Source organism: Cynocephalus volans, chromosome X (genome assembly GCF_027409185.1).
Source record: "Cynocephalus volans isolate mCynVol1 chromosome X, mCynVol1.pri, whole genome shotgun sequence".
In the NCBI taxonomy this organism is placed as follows: domain Eukaryota; kingdom Metazoa; phylum Chordata; class Mammalia; order Dermoptera; family Cynocephalidae; genus Cynocephalus; species Cynocephalus volans.
This window is the reverse complement of record NC_084478.1, coordinates 142,818,245-142,843,902: the sequence shown is the minus strand read 5'-3', so window position 1 is coordinate 142,843,902 and position 25,658 is coordinate 142,818,245. Positions and strand designations below refer to the sequence as shown.

At 42.6% G+C, this 25,658-nt stretch overlaps 2 protein-coding genes across 3 annotated transcripts in view; one reads left to right on the top strand and one right to left on the bottom strand.

The window, feature by feature from the left end:
- Positions 1–273: 273 nt before the first annotated feature.
- Positions 274–9,979, bottom strand: RAB33A (RAB33A, member RAS oncogene family). 2 transcript variants are annotated; one of them, XM_063084060.1, is made up of 2 exons: positions 9,231–9,979; positions 274–860 (listed from the first exon to the last, which is right to left on the bottom strand). In XM_063084060.1, exons 1-2 carry the CDS (start codon positions 9,498–9,500, stop codon positions 405–407), a joined length of 726 nt encoding a protein of 241 aa, XP_062940130.1. In that variant the 5' UTR covers positions 9,501–9,979; the 3' UTR covers positions 274–404. The 2 variants fall into 2 exon arrangements, with proteins under 2 accessions (XP_062940130.1, XP_062940131.1); XM_063084061.1 differs by having other exon boundaries at positions 9,243–9,979.
- Positions 9,980–15,442: 5,463 nt separating this feature from the next.
- The window catches only part of AIFM1 (apoptosis inducing factor mitochondria associated 1), a 30,923-nt gene continuing 20,707 nt past the window's right edge, over positions 15,443–25,658 (top strand). The window contains exons 1-2 of the mRNA XM_063083509.1: positions 15,443–15,705; positions 22,220–22,362. Coding sequence (XP_062939579.1) covers positions 15,600–15,705; positions 22,220–22,362 — 249 coding nt within the window. The 5' untranslated portion in view covers positions 15,443–15,599. The remainder of the gene's footprint in view (positions 15,706–22,219; positions 22,363–25,658) is intronic.

Here is a 25,658-nt window from a genome sequence, read left to right as displayed (position 1 = left end):
CAAGACTTCTCTATCCCACCACCTGCATTGGCTCACTAGAAAAACATATCTGGCCTGTGTCTGACCCCAGCTGGTGTTTCTGCCACTGATGACACTGAGTAAGAGAATGATCTAGTCCTGAAGTGACTCAAACAATGAGAATTTCAGATAGCATAGAAGGCTGGTAGGGAGTGTGCCTTGGCACGGATATATCACTGTAGTAGGGCAAGCTGCTTCTTCTACTCATTACAATCAGAAATGTCTTCTTGGAGGAAAGCAAGACATAAAACCATGTGATAATCTATACAAATTTTATTTGATATCAATTTGTATGGAAACAAGCAGGTGTCAGCGTTAGGCAGGCATGGAAAAAAGGGAAAGAAAAACTCCAGTGCTAATTTATCTTGTATTTACACCATTTGGTTTCAACAAGGACAGGAAGCTTTACTGTTGGCTTCCTGTGGGAACTCCAGTTTCTGCACCTTCCCTTGCTGCCTCTCAGCATCACGATACAGCAAGGATTTCTGGGCCTTCAACCGGCAAGCCAGGCACATGAAAATTGACTCCACGTTCTGGCTCTCTTTGGGGTCCTTGGCTGATGTCTCAAACAAGAGCATGTTGTGGGCATCGGCAAATTTCAGAGCTAAATTGGAGGGCACCTGGATCTGTTCCCTCAAGTCACACTTGTTGCCCACAAGCACTTTTGGGACTAGTGGAGGTACAGCATGCCCATTGCATTCTTGGATCCACATTTTGAGGTTGGTGAAGGATGTCATCTTGGTGACGTCATAGACAAAAACCACTGCATGCACATTGCGGTAGTAATGCTCGACCATGCTTTTGCGGAAGCGTTCCTGACCCGCTGTGTCCCACACTTGAACCTGGAAGATACAAAAATCCATATGTGGAGTCAGAAAAAGAAACGTGAACAGATAGGAGAAAACATGGTTCTGTAGCATTATACAAATGAGGTTGTAAGCCCTGACACAGGAAGTGGTTCTTTGACAGATTAGCAGAATGGATTTATCAAAGTGTAGAGAGGGCTTTCAGGGTTTGTCAAGTTTTTCTTAAGAATGTCAAAAATCTTGAGTTGAAAAATCTTCAAGTTTTTAGTTGAAAAACTGGGGTGTAAGTTAGTCAACTTTTCTGGACAGCAATTTAGCAATGTTATCCAGAACGTTAAAAATGTTCACAACTCTTACAGCCTGTAATCCCACGTCTAGAAATCTATACAGAAGAAATAGAGATGTGGTGAAAATTCTGTACAAAGTTCTTTTTTTTTTTTTTTTTTAAGCTGGCTGGTATGGGGATCTGAACCCTTGACCTTTGTGTTACAAAGATCTTAATCACTGTGTTATTTATACTTTTTTAAAAACAGAAAGCTACCTAAATGCTCACTAGGAGAGGAAAAGCAAAAGTGTATATCCATGCAATGGGCTATTTTGCAGCCATTAAAAATAATGTTTTCAAAGACTAAATGGTGAGGAAATGCTCACAAAATACAAGTAAGTGAAAAAAAGCTGGATACAAAATTTTTCATATGGTATAGTCCCCAATTTTTAAAAACCATTAAAAATAGACATACGCATAGAAAAGACTGAAAATGTATACATCAGAACATTAATGGTTATTTATGGGCAATGGGACTATAGGTGATGTTTATTTTCTTCTTTTTTTTTTTTGGCATTTTCCAAATTTTCTACTGCAAGCATGCATTACTTTGTTTTGTTTTAATTACTTTTTTTAAAAAAACAAAATTAGTGTTAAAATCTCACCTCAATTTATTTTTAAGTTCACTTCTTTGTTATGTAAAAGGTAATTTAACTCACTGGATTTTTCTTCTGCATCTCAGCTTTTGGGATACAAGCCAAATTAAGAAGGAAAAAAGTTGATATCAATAACATATGCAAAGACACAACTCCCAGGGGATACTTTGGAGTTAACACACATTCAGCCCAATCTATTTCCCTTCATACATTCAACGTCTTGGACAAGTGAAATTCATGCTCAGAAAGATGGTCCCAAGGCTCTATACAATTCTCAGTTATCAAAGAAAATTTGATTATGGCCACTAATTGACTACTATGGCTCTTAAAACGAAGTATAGCCTTTATTTGGTGTTAGCAGTCAGTAAGTATAATCTAGTAAATATAATTGAATCTCTTTGCTGAGTGAAGATGTTACAGGGCCCCAGAGTCATCATTCTGAACATCAGTTTTCATTGTCCAGGCTCCCCTTCATCTCTATCAACGTGGCCTCCAAGTTCCCTTAGCACAACCTTTGGATTTACCCTTTTCTCTATTCTGATCTTCATGTCCCTCGGCCAGACCCTCCTCTTCTCACTCCTGGACTACAGCAAAGTCTTTTGGATTTGGGGTGTCTCCACTGCAGTGCCTCCTGAATACTGCTTTCAGACTAGCCTTCCCAAATCCCTGCTTGTATCAGCGCACCATCCTCCTCTTCAGGAAATTATGATAGCCCTCTACTGCATGTGGCATCAAATGGAACATTTTCTGTCTGCCATAATTTGACCCCTCTCAACCTGGTTTCAAACTACTCAGCTACACATGGGTTATTCCCTCCTCTGTACCTTTGGTCCTGCTGGTCCACCCTTCCCCTACAGAACTGGTTGCCCCCTCACTGCCCTATCCAAATCTCACCCATTCTTCACGGCTCCGCTCATGCCCTCACCTCCTTCCTCAAACCTTGTCCAACTTATCTTTAATTCTCTTTTCTTAGCAATTTCTATTGCACTTTGAGTCTGTGTCATGTCGGTTAGAATATATGTGTTCTCTACTTGTTTCATCAGTGCTCTTGGCATCTCTCCAGCTAAACTGTAAGCAGTCATTTTCTGCATCAGATCTCTTATCATTGAAGTTGTCATCATCATCAGCATCATCATCCAAAAGCAGTATTGGCCTAAGCCACCAAAACTACAAGCAGTCTGGCATCCTAGGTATCTGCCATGGCGATTTCAGAGAGAACATCTGACTTTGGTTACACTGAAAGACAAGTCTTCAAAGACCGATCTGCTTCTGCAAGCAGAGATAGAAAAGATTTTCATTTCTTCCACTTCTCCGGTGCTCTGAACAGGAAGAAAGGGAGAGCAGGCCAGGAGAGGAATGGAGGTCAGTGGGAAGAGAGCAAGTACAGCCCCAAAATGTCATTACTGCATGGGTTTTGATCCCCACTTCCCAACCCCACCCCCCAGTAGTCTTAACTCTTGCCTCTTGCCTCTGAGTAAGGCTGAATCCCTACCAGCACTCAGGCATGTGGCAGATGCTTTAACACCATGAGCTCAGGACTCTAAAAATACCTGCTACTAGCAGGAACATGGGTGGGAGTGTGTGAGGTATTTGAGGCTGAGTAAGGTTGGCCGTTTGGCTTTTCTTTGGCTTCATAATTGTGTACACCGCCCAAGTTGCCGGAACTGCGGGGAGGGCCCTCTCTGCTGGAGACCTCCTCTGCCTTCCCAATGCTATTAGGAGCCTCTGAAGCTTTTATTTAGAGGCTCAGAATTTAGTCTGTAGGCACTGCTCCCATTCCAGCTCTTTATAACCCTCACCCTGAGTTATTTGCACCCCTGTCTATGGTGAAAACTGAGCTGCTCCTTGGAGCCATCAGAAAGGGACAGCGCCACAGTCAGGCTCACTGGACATGTGATACAATCTCATTTTGTTTGAAGATTTGGTGTTCCTTTTCTCCTCAGCATCCTCGTAAACCTCTGGCCCTGCCAGACAGTGAAAGCATCTCCTTTGTCTTTTGCAGCTGGCTCTTCTGTCACCCATTCCTCCCTTCCTGCAGGCACTGCATCCACACGGTGGACAGGGCTGACCACTGCCCCTTAGCCACATACACGCTCCCCAGATTCTCCTTTCTCTCAGAAGGCCAGTGGAGTATAGTGGAGGGAAAGCAACTCGGGTAAAAGTCTCAGCCCCCAAATCATGAACTAGTTAGGTGTCCTTAGGCATTACTTACTCTATCTTCAGTGTCCTCATCTGGAAAATGAAGATAACACTAGCAATCATGTAGGGACACTATGAGGATTAGCATTCCTTGTAAATACAGGACACGGTGCCTAATACACACTCTCCCTTCCTCCCTGGCCTGAAACCTCCACCATTAAGTATGAATAGACGACTACTTGAGTGGGTGCTGTTGGAAAGGGAGCGATCCAGCTCCTCTGCTTAGTAGCAACCAGGCAACTTGTTTAACCTCCCTGAGCCCCACTTCCCTCATCTCTATAATGGGAACTTGATCTTCCTATAGTTGCTGGATGATCCAATGAAATAACACCTGAGAAAGGGCTTTTGCAAAATGTAAAGTGTTCTGTAAGTGTTGTCTCAGAAAGCCCATCAGCCCTCTCTCGTTAGTACTGTTCCTTGGATCCATTGGTGCTCATCCTGGAAAGCACAGAAAGCTTGGCTTCTCGAAGAAGAGATAGAGCCAAGGTAAGGGCAGTCCAGTGGGGAGGAGGAGGAGAGAGGAATGTAGGCCACATGCCACGGGTGGCTCGAGGCAGGCCCAAACTGATGGGGGGCTGGAGAAGCGTGGAGGGGCACAGCGTGGGGAGCTGCCCCAAATAAATCTAGCCTTTTAAACCATTTTCCTGGGGCTATTCCTGCCTTGGCGAGCTTGAGCAAGCCCCCCACCCCCCTGCATGTGCTCTTAGCTGACATGGGTATTTCTTTTCCCTAGAGAACATATCTGACATCTTCCTATAGATGAGGCATGAATGTCCTTTTGTTGGAGGCCGATGGGGGAGGGCTGAAGTGCAAAAAGGGAGACAAATACATCTGTAACCTTTGAAGGATGCCCGAGTGGGTGATGGGAAAAGTTTAAAAGAAATCTTTTTTCAAATAGCAGGACTGTCCCACCGGCATCTAAGAAACAGACACAAAGCTGACACAGAGAATGGTAAAGGAGGACAGAGACAAAGAGAAACTCAAGCACAGAAAGAGCGGCAACAAGGGAGGCAGAGAAACACACACTGATGGATAATTAACCACGAAGCAACTGACAGAAGATGGAAGCTCAGGAGCCCTAAGAAAGACATGATGTCATTCTGACTGCCGGCAGCTTCCGAGGAACACTTAGCTCAGCCTCCATCCACTCGGTAATGGAACACAGGAAGGTAGGTTTTTTTCCCAGTGATCAGCAGAGGAAGAGAAATCCACAGTCCTGGGCCACACCTGCCCACAGCCATGGCTGACCTGCAGTTTGCCTGGTCCCCAGGGCTGGGGAAGAAGGGGTGCCCAGCTTGTGGGAGGAACCAAACTAGACAGAAGGGCTGCTACCCTGAGAATTTACAAAGAATGGCTCAAAAATTAGTTTCTGAGCCTCCCCTCTACTAGCTACACTCCCACCTCCACCCCCCACACAACCCTATTCTCATTTTCTAATGCTTTTAGACTGAAACACACTCAGTATGATTTAGCTAAGGCTGTAGGTGACAGACACAGAATAGTCATTAAGGGAAACTCCAACTTTCCTTTGGAGGATGCCTCCACCTTTCCTAGGCTGATGTTAGGAAAGACTGTCAGCTTTCCCATATGATGTCTCTCTGTGTTCCTGTCACAAGTAATCTTGTGGGGTGGATGGACCATGGGGCTAGCTTGGAGTGGGTTCTGTGTGCTCTTCTAAGCCAGGCAGTGTGATGTGTGGAAAGAGCACCAGAAAGGGAATTAATAGACCTGAGTTCTAGGCCTGGTCCTGTGTGATTTTAGGCAAGTCACTTTCCTTCTCTGAGCCTCAGTTTCCTATCTGTAAAATGAGGATGTTGGATTAGAGAATCTTTAAATTCTCTTCTCATTCTCTGATTCTCATGCCCAAGATGAGACAGTCAAGGTGCAAAAAGTAAAACCCAGGTACTCAGTTCAGTGTCCTGGGTGCAGATGAAGGAGACATCTTGAAGGTTCCTGGGTCCTTGGGCTATAACCCTGGGTCCCTGGCCTAGAGGAGACAGCCTAGAATGGCTGCCTGGCATTCCACCTCCCACTGTGCACAATCCCGCTCCCTGGGCTGGCCATTGCCCCCTAGAGTAGAGTGCAGTGGTGAGGAGTAGGGGCTCTAAATCTGGATTGAAATCCTGGCCCTGTCACAGGGAGGCAGAATGGTGACATGGGGAAGTGCTTGGGCTCAAAAGGCAAAGATCGAAGCTCAGATCCATGTGCCATTGGGCAAGTTACTTCACCTCTCTCAACCTCAGTTTCCTTATCTATAAAATGGGAATGACAACAATAGTACTAATTTCACAGGGCTGCTGCAAGGTCAAATAAGATAATGCATGTAAAGTGCTTAGCCTGGGCTCTTTGTTTATTCAGTAAATAGAAGTAGTTATTATTATTGCTTACTCATGAGAGGCTTTTCTTGATGTTCATGTTAACCACGAGACACTGGCTTGTAAGTGTTATGATGGGGTGGGGGTGGGGGGACATAGTGATTGGAGACACAAAATGGGGCTTCAATCTCCTAGGGATGGCCCTGATAATTAAGAGCATAGCCCCAACTACACCAAATCAGCCGTCCCCCAGCAGGGGTTGACGTATGTGCTACACTGGAACACATGGAGGCAGCCCAGGAGGGCCCACATCCTACTCTTGGACTGAGGGGAAGAGCTGGCTGAGACCTCTCTACCACTGTCCTGTGAGGGCTGGTATTTTATAGCCCAGAAGCCTTCTATTGCTGGCTGTGGTCTAGGGCCACCTCAGCTTGTCACACTGGACTTCTCTCTCTCTCCCAAAAGGGGAAGCCCTTGGCAGTACCTCTTAACATGGCTTTGGCACTGTTCCTTGAGAAACTCCAAGCCAGCAGAGCATGGGGCCAAATCTTCTCCCATCTAGGTCATGTGCAGGTTGCCATGCTCTGCCGTCTTTCCACGGACATGCTGGTCTCTCACCTGCTGGCTTTGGTCCTGAGGTTGCTTCAGCTTTACAAGAGGCAGGGTCACCATCTCCCCACTCTGCCCCGAGTTCCTTCAGAATCTACCCTCAGAGGGCTCCTCCATGAACAGTGTCACAAGATTTTGTCCTCTTGAAAATATCATCTTCCCAAAAAAGCCCATATGAAGCACTTATCTGCACGTGGTGTTGTGCTGAGCTCTGTTTCTAGTGAGTCACACTGTCACAGGCTCTGCCCTCTGGGAAAAAGTCCGGAATCTTTGGCAGAGACTGTAAAATCCAGTTTGGCTGAGTACAGGGGTGTTAGAAGAGAAGGAATGGTTTAAAAATTCCCCAAGGCCTTTAGGCTGTGACTCTCTTGCACTCGTTTCCACCTCCCATTCCTCACTTTCCAGCTTCCTCCTCTCCCCTCTCCTCCTTCTTCCTTCTCCCTCCTCCCCTACACACCCGAACACTTCCTTTTTCCAGCATCTCAATTTCAGATGGACTTATTTCCCCCCTTTTAAACCCAGGGAACTTTTGGCTTACTGTAACACTTGATTTTAAACAAATAGCATTAAACTTTAAGGGTTTTGAGGGTTTAAGAACCCATCCATAAATATATTTGTACTTTGGATAAGAAAGTGATGGTGTAGAAATTCCAGACTCTTAACAGCCTTACATTAAAGAAGCCAGACATACTAGAGGAAGTCTTAACCAAATGTCAAGATAAGAGCCCTATGAAAGGACAGAGAGAGATACCTACTTTGATTTTAAAAGGAAATGTAGCAATTGCCCTCCAAAACGCAAAGGGCAACAAAGATCACAATTTCAAAGTAATGCTCTATCTTCCTGATCCTGAGACTTGCCCTTATGAGCCCAGAGCTGTCCATATTCATGATGTCTATTGCCTTGGCCCAGTTTCTGAAGCCATTTTATTTTATTTTTATTTATTTATTTATTTTTTTAAAAAGATGACCAGTAAGGGGATCTTAACCCTTGACTTGGTGTTGTCAGCACCATGCTCACCCAATGAGCTAACCGTCCATCCCTATATAGGGATCCGAACCCGTGGCCTTGGTGTTATCAGTGAGCCACGGGCCGGCCTATGAAGCCATTTTAAAACATTCATTATCAAGGAGTCAGGAGTCTTGCACAGTTTGGAGTGTTTCATGAGTCTCCGCAGTTACTCAGCCCTTCTCTCCACGTTACTCAGGAGAGGAGACTTGTGGTCAGTTTGTATGTTTGACCAGCAAAAGGGAGGTTTACGTCCATCCTGACCCTGTCTAGGATCCAACTATAGGCTCAAGTAAAGGCCAGTTGTGGGTCTAGAGGAGTCTTGGGTGTCCCCAGTCCCCACAATCCTGACCCTCCTCCCCTGACACATGAAGTTGCCTTTGCCATGTCTTCCCTCCTGCCACCCCTACACATTGACATATTCCTGTCCTATTGAGTTTCTACCTTTCCTGAACTAAAGGTGGGCACAAATGGTCAGACAAGAATATTTGCACTTAGCCTATTTGATGAACTAATGGGGGAGGGGGGACCAAGGCACTTTCCTTGGCCCTCAGATAAGTTGCTCTACATTTTTACAAAGGCCTTCTCAGCACCACACTCTCCCGAGTGAGCCACGGGCCGGCCCCTGTTACAAAGGCCTTCTGTGGACAGTACCAACAGAGCAAGTAATGGGCAGTTCATTCATTAGGTACCCCAGCCAAGTCAAGTAGATATCATTTGAGGGGGGACTGTTCCAAAAGAACAAGTCTTGTCTATTATGAAGGGCTGGCGGGTGACCATGTCTCAATTTCATTAAAAGGGCTCATGGCTTCATGCCAGAACCACCCCACTCCACCCCCATCCCAACTCAGCCCTAAACTTAACTATATATCGCAATTTAAAATAAAGTAGCTTTCATTCTCTATGGATTTTCATCTTTTCCTACCCTCTAATGCCTCGCGCTTAGCCAAAGTGATTTTTTGCAGCCTATTGACACCCTAGAGGTAGAAGAGACCTCAAGAGGTGTAAAGTGCTTTGGGATCCATCCCACAGACTAGGACCGAGAGATGCCTCATGCCTCCCTCTGCCCACAAGTGCCGCTGCTCCGGCTCAGGGTCAAGGATGGGATCAAACATTCTTTTCCTGACAAGGGCTGTCAGGCAGGAGTAAAGGGTGAGTATGCAACCACTCCCGCCTGCCATAAAATTTCTGGTGAGGTGGAGACGGGGCCGCGGAGACAGGTGAAAGGGGAGGAAGAGATGCCAAGGGTCTTGGGGTCAGCAAGCGGCCATACAGCCACGCACTGGACGTCTGCAACCACTAGAGCTATGCCTCAGGCAAGGCCCCCTCTCAGGTCCCTCCCTTCCCGGATCTGACCGTCTGGATCACCTTGATCTTCTCGCCCTCGATTTCCACAGTCTTCTCCCTGAAGTCCACGCCGATGGTGGCTTCAGTCTTCTCCGGGAAGGTACCCCCGCAGAAGCGGAAGGTCAGGCAGGTCTTGCCCACATTGGAGTCCCCAATCACGATGATTTTGAAGATGCGAATCTGCACATACTGGTCCAGCGACGAGTCGAGCTCCAGGGATGCCAGCCCAGCGGCCGAGGCGGGCTGCAGGCTCCCATGGCCCAGGATGGGCTGCGCCATCTCCCCCGGACCGGACCGGGAGCCCAACCCCCCTTGAGGGCTCCACACAAAGAAAACGGCCACGTTAGTGCGTTCGAAGCGAGGGAGCTTTGTGCGTGTGTGTGTGCGTGTCTGTGAGTGTGTCCGCCCGTGTGTGCGTGCGCCGGCAACGTGTGCGCGCGCGCGTGGAGGGGGTGCCTCTCACCCCAGGCGGCCCCCCCTCCTCCAGCGCACCCTCCTTGCAGCTCCGAGGCACCAACACAAAAGCCAGGGAGAGGAAGAGAGGTGGAGGCGAGTGGGCAAGCCGCGAGCCTTCTCCTGCCGGTGTGTGCCCTCGGACGGACGGGACGCTCGGGCGTGCGAGCTCCCGGCACTTCCCAAGTCGCTGCCGCGCCTTTGCCTAGACCCTCCCCTGCCTGGACCCCAGGGACACACCGGAGAGAGGAAGCCTAAGCAGGAGAGGGAGGGGGTGGGGAGAGAGGCACACACCACCCCGGGAGAGACTTCCTTTCTCCTTGCCCCCATTTATGTGATAGGTTTCGGACTCCCCACCCCCACTTGCTCGGAGCGCGCGGGGTCAGCGGGCAGGGACCACAGCTGGGGAGGACAAAGAGAGCTGCACCCTCAGGCATCACTGGGGCGCTTCGGCCTCCGAGCAACACATCTCGGCGGGGGTGGGGCGGCGGCGGAGATGCCTTTCACCTCCCGAGCGAGCGGCTGGCAGCTCAGCCTCGCCTCCGCGTCCCCTGCCCCCGCCCCGCCCCGCCCCGCCTTGGGAGAAAGGGATGCTCTGTCTTATTGAGGGAGCAGGTGCACTCGCGGACCCCAAGGAGCCGGGGAGGGCGCAGCCAAGACACAAAGTGGGCTGTGGGGGGCCCGCGCAGCTGAGAGGAGGGAGCCAGGGGGCGCGGGTGTGCGTGTGTAGGGGGCGTTACTGTCTCTGTCAAAGACTTGCCAGATGTAGGGGGGCGCGTACCAGGCACCAACCTCCCCTCATCACACCACGAGCACCCATCCTCTGAATGTTCAGGAGAGCCGCTCCCATTGGCTGCCGCAGTCGGTTGTGTTTGGCTGGCCAATCGGGAAGGCCCGCCGCGGGAGAGAGACACACAGAGGGTTGGAGAAGGGGGGAAGCTAGTCGTGGCAGCTCCAGCAAAAGGGGACTTTGTTTCTGGGGCTAACCATTACAGGCCCAGGTGGAGGAATCTTGGGACATGGCATAAACCCCATACTGCCTTGCATTCCTGAGCTCTCCATATAACTATAAGTCCTTCTAGAATGGTGGAGTTTCAAAGAAAGTTGGGAATTCTTAGGAGGGTTCACCCCCCCTGCAACTGAATGTAGAACAAAGTGGTTGGGTCTAATTTGCCAGAAGCCTAGATTACGCTTGGAAGATGATAAATGAACACAACTTTCTTATGGTTTTAAGGGGCAGCTTGCCAAGGCTTACTAATCATCACACATCTTGGTCAAGACCAGTATTCCCTCTCCCGAAAGTGATTTGCAGGTTCAGAATTTGTTGGGTTTTTTGTTGGTTGGTTTGAAATCAACTTTACTGATATACAATTTACATACTGTCAAAGGACAGAATTACAACAAATGTAAAGATCTCAATTGGCTTTATTGCAATTCTAGAATTGGGCAATAATTCATTCCATAAAATAGAATAAGTGTTCCAATGAGCCCAGCAGAGGAAGTTAGTCTTATAGACAGAAAGGGCTGAAGAAAGCAGACACAAAGCAAAAAGCAGATTGGTCATTTCAAAGTTACTTTCCTTGTAAGGTGGGGACAGGTAGACAGAATAGAAAAATAAGTGATTATTTAACATCAGCTAACTTAAGGCTATCTATTTTGGTGTAAGGATTAAAGCAGAGGGAACTTCATTATCATGCCTATTGAAGATTTAAACTGGCCTGTTTGTGAAATTGGCTATCTCCCTCTCCTGATTTCTTGGAATGTCAGCCACAACTTAGTTTAGGTTTGGTGAAGTGGAACTTAGCAGGGGTGACGCCATTTTGATTTTTAGTTTGGTCTTTTGGGACCTAGTGCAGGAACTTAAGTCCAAAACAATGGCCTCCTATAATTTTTATTTAATAATACAATAAAGTACACCCATTTTATGTTTGTTTTTAAAACTCTACCCCTCCCCACGCATATTTCATAGGCTCAGATAACACTGACATATGCCAGTAGCACCAGCATGAGTTATTGCTAATGCCATCAAGGCAGGGATTCAAGCAGCACATGTGAGCTGCCATCTTATCCGTGTGTGAGGCTGAGCTGCAGGAAAAGACAAATGTGACTAAATCCATTCCCACTAAGGGAAAATGATTCAGTGCATTGGTGTAAGCACTGTAAGCAAATTGGAATGTAACTGTTCAACCAAGTCCAAGTTACTTGTAATGGGGTCTTCCAGTTAATAAGCTTATTAGTTGAGTTAACAGACATATTTATAGCTAACCCTTTTATTATATATGTGGGTTGACAGTTTTTTAAACACAAGATTATACTATTCAACACTAAAACCATCCAGAGAAGGATTTAATCTTAGTCGGCTAATTCAAGGTCATCATTATGAATACCAATTATCATTGTACCATGTATCAATCATCATTGTACAGTATTTTGGTTTTTTGATGTCTAGATAATAGTTTGCTGGATCATTCTCGTCTGTATTTGAAGCTAATGTCCCTAGTGATCTTTATCTACAGAAAAATATCTATAAAAAAGGGGGGATAGCTATTAATTAGGCCAATCCTATACATAAAGTAGATGTTTTTGTCAACTCATAGCTAGAATTAATGTTAACTTCCACAGATATATAAAAAAAAAAAAAAACTATATCCATATAATCAGATTATTTAGATGTATGCTTCTAGCAAAAACTTGTCACTGAGTCTATCTTTGTAAGGTAGAAACTTTAATTTCTGGAAATGTGGTATCTCAAAATGGGCTCCTTGCCCTAATAAAAAGTGTGCATTACCTATATGGGGTGAGATTTTGGGGACTTCCACTTATATTTTTGGAATTAGTTTGATAAGCTTATAGTGCTTTGGCAAAAAAAAAAAAAAAAAGACAAAATATAATTTTTAATTGAAAGGACAAGAAAATTACCTCATTGCACCTATTGCAAAAAAAAAAAATTAAATGTGCCATACAATGACTTTTGTGTTAATTGTGTGTTATTAAATGATTATCTTTCAAATATATGCAGTTGATTTTTAGGGACCTGATTGTCATGATTTTAAGTGTTTTCCAAGCCTCTTTCACCAACAGATATGATTAATTTTGTATTTGACCTGTACATGTTTATTACTCGTTTTTAGAAACATCAATAAACATCAATGTCTGTAATACCTTTATTTTATTTATTTATTTATTTTTTAAAGATGACCGGTAAGGGGATCTTAACCCCTGACTTGGTGTTGTCAGCACCACGTTCACCCAGTGAGCTAACTGGCCATCCCTATATAGGGATGTGAACCCGTGGCCTTGGTTTTATCAGCACCACACTCTCCTGAGTGAGCCATGGGCCCGCCCTGTAATACTTTTAAAATATCAAATAAATATACACAATTTTTACCTTATTTTGGAATTGATATTTTTGTTACAGGGGGGCACTCAGCTCCTGGCTGAAGTGACAAAATCTTGTTATCAAACCCAAATCCGGCTGCCTGCCCCCTTTCAAAAGCAAACCATTCAAAAGTCAAATTGTTGGTGAAAATGGAAGTCAGCTTTTATTCAGGAATCCCAGTGATTTGAGGAGACATGTTAGGTAACTCACCTCTCTGGTAAACCTGAAGGAGAATGGCCTGACTAACACCATCTCAGAGACTCATTTACTGAGGGGTTTTTAAAGAGGGGGTTGAGGGTGTGGAAGGTGGGAAATGAAAAGCAGGAGATAGGGGGATGTGAGCTGTGAGGGCTCTGTGCAAAGAGCCAGGTGCAAGGTCTCACCAAGGCTCCATCTGATTTCTGCTCCCATCCATGTTATCTCAGGGTCCTGATTTGGGGTGGAATTGGCATAGCTTTACTGATGTCTTCCCTGGTTTCTCAAGTCTGGATAGTACGTGTCTCATAGCAAGTCTGCAGCTCCCGGCTGACTGGAAAATAACGTTACATTCACGTAAATAATGTCATCTTGCCCTGTAACCAAGGTTCAAAATATTAAAAAACCTTGGGAAAAAAGGGGAACTCAGAGAAATGCATGCTAAGAAAAAAACTGTCTTTTAAAAATCTTTTAGAGCCCATGAGGTTTTAGGTCCCAAATGGATAGCTTCAGTCCTACTCACTACAACATTTTCAATATCTATCCCCCAAAGCAGCTCTAGGCAAAATACACCCATTGCCTGCAGTTCCGAACACCAATCTATTCCACTTAATGGGTAAGGGAACCCTGGATCATTTTCACCCAATAAAGACAGTTTCCTGGGTTAAACTTAGGAGAGCAATGCCTTTGTAATTTCATTCCCTATCCCTATTCCGCCAAAAAAAAAAAAAAAAAAAAAAAAAAGCAACTTCATCACGTACAAGATTAGGGTCAAAACACTTTGGCCAGTTCAAATCTGGCCCACCATACTTACCTGTCCTTAACACTAACTACTTCCTGGTATGTACTCTCTGTCACAGTCCCATGAAAATGTGCCGGGTTGTGTTTGTTTTTATACTTTCAGGCCTTTTAATTTAACAAACAGCATGGTGCTTCCTCTAAGACACTACAAATATTAGCTCATTTAGTCTTCCTAACATCCCTGGGAGATTGGTAGATGAGGAAAGTGAGGCAGTTAAATGACTTACCCATTCAATCCTGGGTCCATCTGGATCCAAGGTCAACATACTTAACCACTAAAAATGTTACCTTTGGTCCCAATGTATTCACCATCAGAAATATCATTCCTCCTACACTATTTGAATTTTACTACTAATCCTTCAAGGCACAGCTCAAATAATATTTCTTGCATGAAGTTCTTCCTTAGCGATTCCATCCCATACTCTTCTCTCTTGTTCTGGCACTACATCAGACATTATTTATTATTTTAGTGACCACTATATGTCATCTCCCAAACTAGACAGTGACCACTTCCTATATTTTTCACATCCACCAGAATAAGCCCCTTTCATAGTACGGTCCAAGCGGCAAGTGCTAAATAAATACTTGTCAAATGAATATGTAACCCAAATTGAAAAAGGCATATGCTGTATTCTGCATACATTAAAAAAAATCAATTTAGCTTACATTTGGCGGAGTCAAAACACTATTTACACTCAGCCCCTCACCCTACTCTTCACACAACTCTGAAAGCCCTGCTTAGGATTTCTCTCACAGAAAGACTGCGAAGCACAAACTTTTTGCTCTCAGGCACCGAAGCCGTAATAGCAGGAGACTAGCCGCAGCATCTGGTACAACATCTAGGACACAGAACTGCTTTATATAAAAGTAATACGGGGAAATAAAGTGAAGAATGATTCCCAGTCCGGGAGACAGGAGGTGAGTGAGAAAGTGCCAGCAACTGGTAAAAGACGGAAGCACATTCCGGATCTGGGAAGACAACGGCCCTGACTCGGACCCATGGAAAGACTGGAAGCGGATCACAGCAAGAGGATCGGAAGGCTTAAGTACTTAGCTCGTGACCTAAAAGAGGACAAAGTGCGGCGCTGGGACCACTCTTTGTGAGGTGCTGTCATCAGCTCTCGTTACCGACACAGCGGTAGCACCAGCCACAACCGCCAGACAGAGCAGCTCCACGGGTCCCTCCTTGGACAGCCTTCCCAACTCTCTCAGCCCAGTGCTTTACCACTAACTGGCGGAAACCTGCTATCCGGAGCCGGGGTCTTGGCAAGCAAGCGTACAACTAAGCACATGCGCAACTCCTCTCACTGTGCGGACCAATCGAAATACGGCGCCTGCTGCTACGCCTGCGCAGTAGGCCTCCGGTCGCCGTCAGGCTCTAGCGGACCGGCTTCTCCGTCCAATGCCTACCCGGAGCTGGGAGGAGGAGCCTGCGTAGTGTGCGTGTGAAGGGAGGAGGGAGCGGGCCCGGGCCAACGGTGTTTGACCCGTTTGTCGGTCGGTGAGTGGAAAGGAAGGGACCGAGGAGGTCCGGAGTAGCGGTGGCCGAAATGTTCCGGTGTGGAGGCCTTGCGGCGGGTGCTCTGAAGCAGAAGCTGGGGCCCTTGCTGCGGACAGTGTGCGTCCGAAGCCCGAGACAGAGGAACCGGCTCCCAGGTGACTGACCCATCTCGGGCAGCCCCCCACTTCAACGTCTAAGGGCCTGGGCGCCTTAGGCTCCCTGTGCCTCACAGCCCTCCCCCTTCCCCTCGAAAAACTTAACACACTCACAGTCGCGTGAATTCCGAATTGGCGGGATCCAAACCCTGAGTTTTGCAAGCAGAGGAATTGGCGCAGCCCTGCCGACCTGACCTTCAAGAGATTTGAACCCCAGTAGTTAGTTTGAGGCCTTTTCCTGGGAGGGTTTGCTGTTCAGGGATAACAACAGCTGGCCATCACGTATTGTCCATCGCCGCCTCCCCACCTTTTTAGAGCGATGAGGTCGCGCAGACTTTGTCATTTACCGATTGTGAGACTTTAAACAGGACGTTTAAGCCCTACGCCAAAGTTTCTTCTGTAAATGAGGGGATTACTTGCTCTATCTTCAAACCCTTAGATTTGAATGCTCTATGAAACAGAAGCGGAGCAGTTCAAGTAAGGAGTCAGTTGTGTACCAGACACCAAGAGAATTGGCCCAGAATACATTTGAGATGCCTGGTCAGTGTAATTTTTGGTGGTCTTTAACACTTCAAAGAAACAGTTTGTAGAACACATTGTGTTTGCCCTCCATGAAGTTGTTTCATCACATTTTAGAGCTGGAAGGAATTTTGTAGTAAAGTTCAACCCACTCATTTTATAGATAATAAACTGAGGTACAGTGAGGTGAAATTACTTGCCTAAGGTCACATAGTTAATTAATAGGTAGAGCTAAGGATAGTTTGCCAGTTTCTAGGCCCCTAATCTCCTTTAGTGCAACTCTACACTGCCTCCTAAAGTTTGACCTCAAAAAGTTAAGAATGAAGTCAGTTCCCTTCCCAGTAATTAGCCTATTGTGCATCAGATAGCCATGAATTTATCTGAGCATGGCTTGAGCCTGCTTGTTTTCAACCTGCACAACTTCATGGAGGTAATAAATGATCCACTTGTAGGAGGTGCATTTTATCAATAATCCTTGAAATAACCACCCCAGGGCATTTGCATTTGCAATGTCAGAAGTTATCCTTGAGGCCTTTAAAATATGGAAACACCTTCTGGGTGCTTTAAAAATAAAAAGTGCAAAATATTTCCCTTAGGTTGTTAGGGTCTTTGCAAATGTATATTTGAACAGTTTTCCAGTTGCTATGAGTCAAGAAAATGTTTCCTGATAGGTGCATCTGAGTTATGTCCTAGGACATATTCCTCTTGGAACTTAATCCCTACCTTAGCTTTTCAACTAATGCCCCATCAATGGATGTCATCTGCGTGGGTTTTCTTCATTAAAATGATGGTGCTGTTTGCAGGTTGCACAGAAATTTACACAGAAATTCAGATAACCTGAAGACTGCCACACTGGGCTTTCAAATTTTGTGTACTGGAGGCTGGCAGGTTAACTCAGTTGATTAGAGCACAGCCTTACAACACCAAGGTCATGGGTTCAGATCCCTGTACCAGCCAGCTGTCAAAGAAAAAAGCAGAAACTTTGTGTACTCATTTTACTTAAGATTCACAACTTTTACCAGCATTCTGAAGTCTGACCAAAAGTTTTCATCAATTAATTATGCATTTGCAAAGTTAAATTGATTTATTCGACATTTGAAGGTGGTTAATGATATTAGAACTCCTGAAAACTACAGACTCAAGTGGTTTTTTCCCATTGCATGGCATTGAAGGCAGTCTGTTGTAGAATATATTCTGACTTCTTGACCTAGCCATCCATCTCTTTATACACACTTATTCTTTGTGCTTTGGCCCTGGACCAGAGTATGACATCAACTGCCTTTAAAAATGGGTGGGAGTAGGGTTACAATTTCAAAAAGAAAGTATGATACTCTCATTTTAAGAATTAACTCTACATTGTGGCTTGATTACTAATTGCTTTATAAGTCTGATTTTTTTTTTTTTTTGGTGGCTGGCAGTAAGGGACAATCTGATTTTTTCACATAGTAGCATCTACCATATGTTTCTGCAGAGGTGGGGAAGAGGCATTGTTTATTTAAACACCATTTCCCCCTGCTCTTTCCATTTCCTCCCTTCCCCCAACCCGATTCTTTGCCAGGATGTTAGCAAACTTTAATCCTACCTCGAAACTATCTCATCCACATCTATCACCATTGTCAGGTTCATTTTCATTATATGTTGCCTTTTGCCTTAAAACCATAATAGTTACTACTTCTTTATTTATTTGGATGCTCTGCCTCCTTTCAGAAATGATTGAGGGTGACTAATAATCACCACTCTATGTCTGCATGCATTTAGCACTGAGGAGCAGATGGGTTTGGTAATAGATATTTTCTGTTCTGTAATATTTTATTTAGTCATCAAACATTGTGCTGTCCATGTGATCAAACTGATCACCAATTTCCTGACCTGAGTTTCAAATGTTTGAACATTTTTCTCTATTTAGAACCTTCTCACCTCTTTAAAAAGGAAACTGAACTTGTGGGCAAGGATCCTGGCTTCCTGGACACTGCCAAATGACACTTTTTTTTTTTTTTTAAACCTAGCAGATGAGTCTTCCCCAACTCTTTCTGCTGAGACAGGGCTTTCCAGAAGAAAATCTTTGTCAAGTGAGTCTTTTCTACAACCAGTTAAGTTAGATTTTCTAGAAATTTTTTACCTTTTTGAGGGAGTTGTTGAATGTCTTAACTTTCTCCTAGATCATGTTTCCAAAAGTTGCCTGGTCATATGAATCAAATGGAGGACCAACCCCAAACCTACTCCAGGATCTCCAGGAGAGAGTCCTGGGAATGACAACGAGGAGTGAGAATCTCCAGAAGACAGTCTAAGAACAAGAATGAAAAAGAATCTCCAGGAGATATTCCTGGGAATCTGTCTTTTAACAAGGCCTTTGATGTAAATCATATGATCAGGCAGGTTTGGGAAATATTGTTTTGGATGAGTAGTGACTCTTTCCCTTCTTTTCCACTGACCTAAGGATTAAAAAACCAAACTGAGCAAACTTGGGTCTCTTGTGATTTGTATCAAGCTAATTTTCTCATACTCAGAATACTCATACTCAGCCAATCTCCCCTCCCAATACTACCTGAGGACAGGGATTATGTCCTATTTATTTTGTGTCTTCAGCGTCTTGTAGTCTCTGGAACATGGTAAATTCTCAGTGACTGAACCTTAGTACTGTGAAGTACTTAACTTTGCAGAACGGAGTTAGATTTCTTTTTCTGTCATTAAATCATTTTTCCTTTTGTGCCTTTCATCAGAGTGGTTCACATCATAAAATAGTTATTACTACACTGATTCTTTTAAAATTCCAGTAAGGATTGGTGCTAAAAAGGCTGATAAAGTTAAATAGTTGGATTCTTTATAAAGAGGCATCCAGCTGTAGTGGACAGACTATCTAGGTTTGTCCCATCCTGTGTTTTATCTGTGTTGGAAAAGTCAGGTTGATACTCAAAAAACAAGTCTCAAGAGCATGTAGACCTCTTAACCATTTGGAATTCCTAAGTGCCTCAATTATGTGGATGATTTTCTGGAAAAGGCCTTCTGGGAGTATGGAAAAACAGATTATGACACCTGCAGAAATGAACTTGCTGGTTTAGGTACTATTCTAATTCTAGTCTGTGGTGTTTGAGGTTGCTAGTTTATTATTAAGCAAAGAATTCTTTTAAATGCTCAGTCACTATCAGAATTAGGAAGAATTTCCTCCCTTCCTTCATTAATTCAACAAATATTTATTGAGCAAACACCTACTGTGTGTCAGGCACTGTTACATAGAGCAAATTGGCTTGTCAAGAATTAAATCCTAAATGTGAGGAAGAAAGCTCAACTTCAGTATATGTGGTCTGATGGCAGAAAATCTAAAACAAGTAAACTGGCGCAGTAATGATAAGTCAAGGAGTAAACTGGCTTTTCACACGTTAGTAAGACAAGTGAAAAGGCGTGTTTCAGTCATGATGTAAAATTTCCTAAAATTTTTACTCTATGGGGAGAAAGGTAGGGAAGTAATTTCATGGGTAAAAGAAAATTTGGATTGGAGAGGAAAATAAACATCCATATAATACTTATCTCAGTACTTTTTACAAAATTAAAGTCACTTTGTAGGTGTGTAAAAGGTTGGTTTGTTAATGATAATGGCATTGTATTACATTTCTTTTTAAGCAATAGTTTAAATGTTAACCAATTTACTTTTTTAAAAATCAATTTATTTTTAAATGTCTTTTATCTTTTCCTTTTGTAAAATGGAGGCAAAAACTGATGAACTTTGCCAAATCTACACTCTTAGTTTTCAGTTTGTAAAAAGCAAGCAAAAGCAGAATAAACACATCAGTGTTATATTAAAACAAAGTTATTATGATGTCTGTATTTAAGATCTTCTGGAGGGGTAGACTGAATTTTTTAAAAAAAACATTTATTCTCAGTAAATGAACCTGGGGTGGAGGTGGGGAACAAAATAAATTTGTTGAACTAACCTTAACCATGTGGAACTTTTTCTAACCAGTTTCATTTTCTAAGCTCTGAGAGTTACCAGTTTCTATTTCTGATGCTTTATCATTTTTATGGGCTTCTGAAAACCAAAAGCTTGCCCACACCAAAATAAGCTTCACCCTGCTTTCATGTTTTTATTTTCATGATTTGTTGTTATTTTCAAATATAAACCATTTTATTTCATGTGGTGATGAAGGATTCTAAAGCAGGTAAGAAATAAGAACAGTAAAGAAAAATACCTTTCCCTTTCTAAGAGTATAGGTCTTTTATCTATAATTCAGAAATCAAGATAGGACTATAAAATTTTTGTAACCAGTGCTGAATTGGAGAGAGGCTACTTATAATCTTTTAAAAATCCTACTTAGTGTGATTGGTCATAGAAATATTAATGTGTTTGACTATGGGTTGCTTCACCTTATTGTGCTGGGAGTCACTATGTGGTATATGTACTGAATACTTCAGACCAAACAATTCTGAAATTGTTACATATCATCCCATGAATTTCAAATAAGAAGAGACTGCAAAACTGTATTGAGCTTGTCTTTACCCCATCTGTGCCCTTACATTGTGAAAGAAAGGGGGAAAGCTCCCTATTTCTAATCTCTATAAGTATATATGGGATAGTACTACCAGTGCCCATTCTGTTTGTCATTTAAAGTCTAGTCAAGACAGGTTATCAAAGTGTGGTCCCCTGCCCTAACAGCAGCGTTATCATCATTCAGGAACTTGTTAGAAATGCAAATTCTTGAGTTCTGTCCCTGATTACTGAATCAGAAGCTCTGGAGATGGGGCCTGGCCAGCTATGTTTTAAATCCTCCAGGGAATTCGGATGCACCCTCAAGTTTGAAAACCACTGTTCTAGGTCTGGGTCTGCAAACTACAGCCACAGGCCAAATCCTTCAATTTTGTATGCCCCACGGGCTAAGAGTGGTTTTTACATTTTTTAATGGCTGAAAAAAATTAAAAATAGGCTCTTTTGTGACACATGAAATTTATGTAAAATTCAAATTTCAGTGTCCATAAGTAAGGCTTTATTGGAATGGAGCCATGTCCGTTCATTTATCTATTATGTTGTCTATGGCTGCTTTTATGCAACATAAGCAGAATTGAGTAGTTGTAGAAGGACCAAATGGTCCACAAAGCTGGAATGTTTATTATCTGGTCCTTTACAGAAAAAATTTGCTGCTGTAGGTCCATAGTCAACAAATATGAGGACGAACAAACAAGCAGAGAAGGTATTGAGACCTTCCTTCATCTGAATATGTCAGTATCCCCCAGGGAAAGAAATCTGTGAAACTCTTACATTTCTATGTGCAAGTGTCGTGATCATGAGATCATTACATAGCTCTCCATAGTTTTACATCAGAATAACCTTCGTATTATTTTGAAAGCGTAAGAGTCAAGGAGTTGGTGGACACTTTCAGTTTTGTCATTCTAAAAAATATTTTAGAGTATGAAATTATTCAGTTCTTTGGGGAAGATAAATTCATTTTTAAACATTTTTTTTCTTGATTTTCATCTGAGCTTTAACATTTCTATCTTCCAGGATACATTAGCTCTCATGCAAGACTAAACTGTATCCTGGATAGGTTGTGTTACAGGGTTTTATTTTGTGCAAGATTTGAGCCATTTAGATTACTCTTTAAGTGGTTGTTATAATGGCCCATGTAGCCCATGGTTAACTTTGTATATCTATCTATTCAATTATCTCTGTGTTTACTTTATTTATGGTGAAAATGTGAAGGTAGAGGTATTTGATGAACTGCTCATATGTTTTTCATGATCTTTTCCGAAAGCTGTAAATTTCCTCACTGGGCAACATTAAATTGTACTCTTAAACTTCAACATTTTAAGAGTGTGCATTCAGATATCTGTAGTATTTAAGTGTACAGTTTTGATTATATTTTTCCTGGTCATTTAACAGTGAACACCATGCAGCCTGATGGTCAGTAAGTCTTTACTTGTACAATACATTGACATTCAGTCATAAACATGTATTAACTGTTTTATTTTTGTATGTGTGTGTGTCTTAATAAATTATGTTCCTTAGGCAACTTGTTCGAGCGATGGCATGTTCCTCTAGAACTCCAGATGACAAGACAAATGGCTAGCTCTGGTGCATCAGGGGGCAAAATCGATAATTCTGTGTTAGTCCTTATTGTGGGCTTATCAACAATAGGAGCTGGTGCATACGTAAGTAGAAAAGTACCTTCTGTAAAGAAGCTGCCTAACAGCTCCCATTAATAGACTAAATACTACTCTGCTTTAAAACTTTTGCAACTAATTCCCCTTTTGGAAAAATTTCCAAAAAGCTGCCTTTAAAGTGCCTACTGTGTAATATCCTATGGGAGCTAATTTGGGAATGACTGAAATTTAATCTCATGTTGATTGATATCTGCTGTTTCACTTGTCTTTTTACTCTTTACTCGAAAGCCACTGTGCTTTCTTAGATTTGACTAACCCACAAAATTGTACTCGTTCTCTTGGATGTGACACACTAACCTGTGAAAAGTCAAAATTTATTGCAGCTCCTTAGCACAATATTTGATTTTGACCCATTTGTCAAATATTTCATTTTTCCTTAGCTTGAAATTGACATTAAAAAAAGAAAAAAAAAGAAAAAAAAGAAAACAGCCTTCAATCAAAAATATTAAGTTTTCCTAAAAGGAAAACTATCCCTGAATTCCACCCAAAGACTAAATTATAGAAGCAGGCCTAGTAGTATCTCTGATTTTAGAAGAGGGTTTGTGTGAAGTGAGAAATATAGAGTTTAACTGCTATGTACTATTGACAATTATATCTCCTTAAATGAACACTGATCAGCTTAGCAGGTCACAGAGGAATTATTCTGTGGGTGGTGGGTTTTTTTGTTTTTGTTTTTTTGTTTGTTTGTTTTTTAATTTGGGAGGGTTTACCGTGACTAAGCAGATCAGTCTGAAGTTGGGTCCTGTAAGATTGAGTGAACCAACTTAGATAACACCTAGTAACACCCTTGATTAAAGAAAGGTGTTTGTTTTACTTATTATGAGCAAATGGTTGGAAGCCATTACAATTGGTGGGACAGTGAACTTGTCTTTGTTTCTTGGTTACCAGATTTAAAAAAGAGACATGAAAATTATTTGAAGTTACCTATATCCTTATACCTTGACCTGACGCCCAAATGCATAAGCAAAGTAGACAGCCCTTGACAGTTGTGAGTCAAATCAGAGTAAGAAATAGGCAAAATCTAATAACAAACTTTAATGAAATATACATTCTCCTCTAGTCCTGGAGCAGCATTTTTTCTTTTTTCCTTTTCAGCACAGGGTAACCAAAAATGCTTCCCTGCCTTTGTTTTGAATGTTTCTTCATTAATACTTAGTGCTTTTTCTGTTTCCTTTTGTTTCTTTCTTGGCCTTATCTTTACCTACAGTTGTGCAGTGTCATCACCTAGGATCCCCTTCTAGATCACTAGAAACTACAGGTGCTTCTGGGAAAGATGGCAGCAACCTAGTATACTTCTTAATTGTAGGAGCAACAGTCACTGGGGCAGGAATTTATTATGTAAGATGCTTACACTAAAATATATTTTGGGGTAGGGTGGGTGAGACCATGGCACTGATGAAAACTTGATCCATTAGAATATAGTAAAATATTCACAACATGTGCTTTCTCTAGGTATTTATTAAAGGGACATTGTCAGTCACTAGAGTGTCCTCAAATCTCATTCTTCATACTGTTGACATCCCACCAGATATGTCTAAAGCCGTAAATTTAATGATTATTACAAATCCTCATCATCAACCCTCTCTTTGAACCTTTTGCCAATTTCATAATTATCTTTTATGATACTAAATTATATTGTGCTTTAGTGCTGCATGTCTAACAAAACAGTCTCAAAGAGTAAATGTTGAACAAGCAAGCAAATAAAAGTAACTTGAACACAACCCATTTTGAATCATTTTGGTAAAATGTAATTTTTATGTTTTGTGGGAAATGATCAATTAACCAGACTTTTATTGTGAAAAGGCATTTTATTGAATGCTTCTGAGGACATCCAAAAAGCCACAGAAATTGCAATATTCTCCCCACCATCCCCCGACCTCTATTTCAAATTAAAGTAGTTTGGCAGTGTCCCTTTTGTAATGTCTAATTTGGCCAAACTAGTGGCTGAAGTACAAGCTAATACATTCATGTAGATTGCTTTCTTAAATGCCTCTCATTCATAATTCAGATACTACCCTCTGAGCCTTAACTTTTCCATTTCATATCTCTCTCAGCATTTCCTATCAGTTCCTTCCATTCATTTAAAAATAGATTTACAGTGTTTGTGTTTGATGTGTTTATAACAATTTAAACCTATTAAATCTCTGGTTTGTGTTCCTGTACCACAGTTGGATGGCCTCCACAGAGTTGATCAGGCAAATTCTCTTGAGGTCAGGCCACAAGACAGGGCCAGTCATCATTGCTTTCTCATGCTTTAGAAATGTCTAAGAAGCACAAGTTCCTCTCAAGTCATTCAGTTAAATGCCTCACTGCTTTCTGTGTTTATCCAACACTGGTAATAATAAAGCTACTATATTATAGTGGTTCCAGGTTAAATGATAAGCTTTTGTCTACCTATAACTCTTATTGAGATATTTTGTACAGTTTTGTTTTAGGTTTTAAATTGTTGGAAACTTGATCTGAGGTGGCTTAAGTTTTTTGTTTTTTTTTTCTGAAGTTGGTATTAGTCTCAAGAGAACTGTTAACTTAAAATCAGCATTCTGATTTGATGAGATATGGCTATAAATTGTTAGTATTCTTATGAATTTCTTGACTGCCATAACAAAACACCACAGACTACATGGCTTAAACAACAGAAGTTTACTTTCTCATAGTTAAGGTCAGGCTTAAGACAGGATTCACTTTGTGGTGAGGGCTCTCTTCCTGGCTTGCAGACAGCCACTTTCTTACAGTGTCTTCACATAGTTGTGGGGGAGCGCGGGGTGGAGAACAAGAGATTGAGCTCTGTTGTCTCATCCTCTTCTTAAAAGGCTGGCACCCTATTGCTTTAGGGCCCTATGCTTTGTGACTTCATTTAGCCTTTATCACCTCCCAAAACCGCATCTCCAAATACCATCAAATTTTGGGGGCAACCCAAGCATTCAGTCCATAATAATGTTCTTTCATAACTTTTTTCTCTTGTTTGAGGAAATGTTCCTAATTTATGTGTAAATACTATAGCAATTCCTGCACTGGGAGCTCTTTACCTTCCTCCCACTCCACTCACCAAAAAGAAAGGAGCAAATCGGTGGCTTTTTAAAAATTTTACAATGATCCACAGTAAAGAATACCTTTTATCTTGCAACCCATTATATAACTACAAATACATAAACCTGAAACAAAAATTTTTGTTGATTTTTTTTGGCAGCTGGCTGGTACAGGGAGCCAGATCTTTGACCTTGGTTTTATAACACTGTACTCTAACCAAGTGAGCTAACTGGCCAGCTGAAACAAAATTTTAAGAA

Bases quoted from the DNA above. Each gene is read 5' to 3' on its own strand.
- RAB33A (XM_063084060.1), bottom strand. From the start codon at position 9,500: ATGGCGCAGCCCATCCTGGGCCATGGGAGCCTGCAGCCCGCCTCGGCC. The intron at 861-9,230 runs GTCAGATCCGGG...TGTATCTTCCAG, and splicing joins AGATCAAGGTGATCCAGACG to GTTCAAGTGTGGGACACAGC.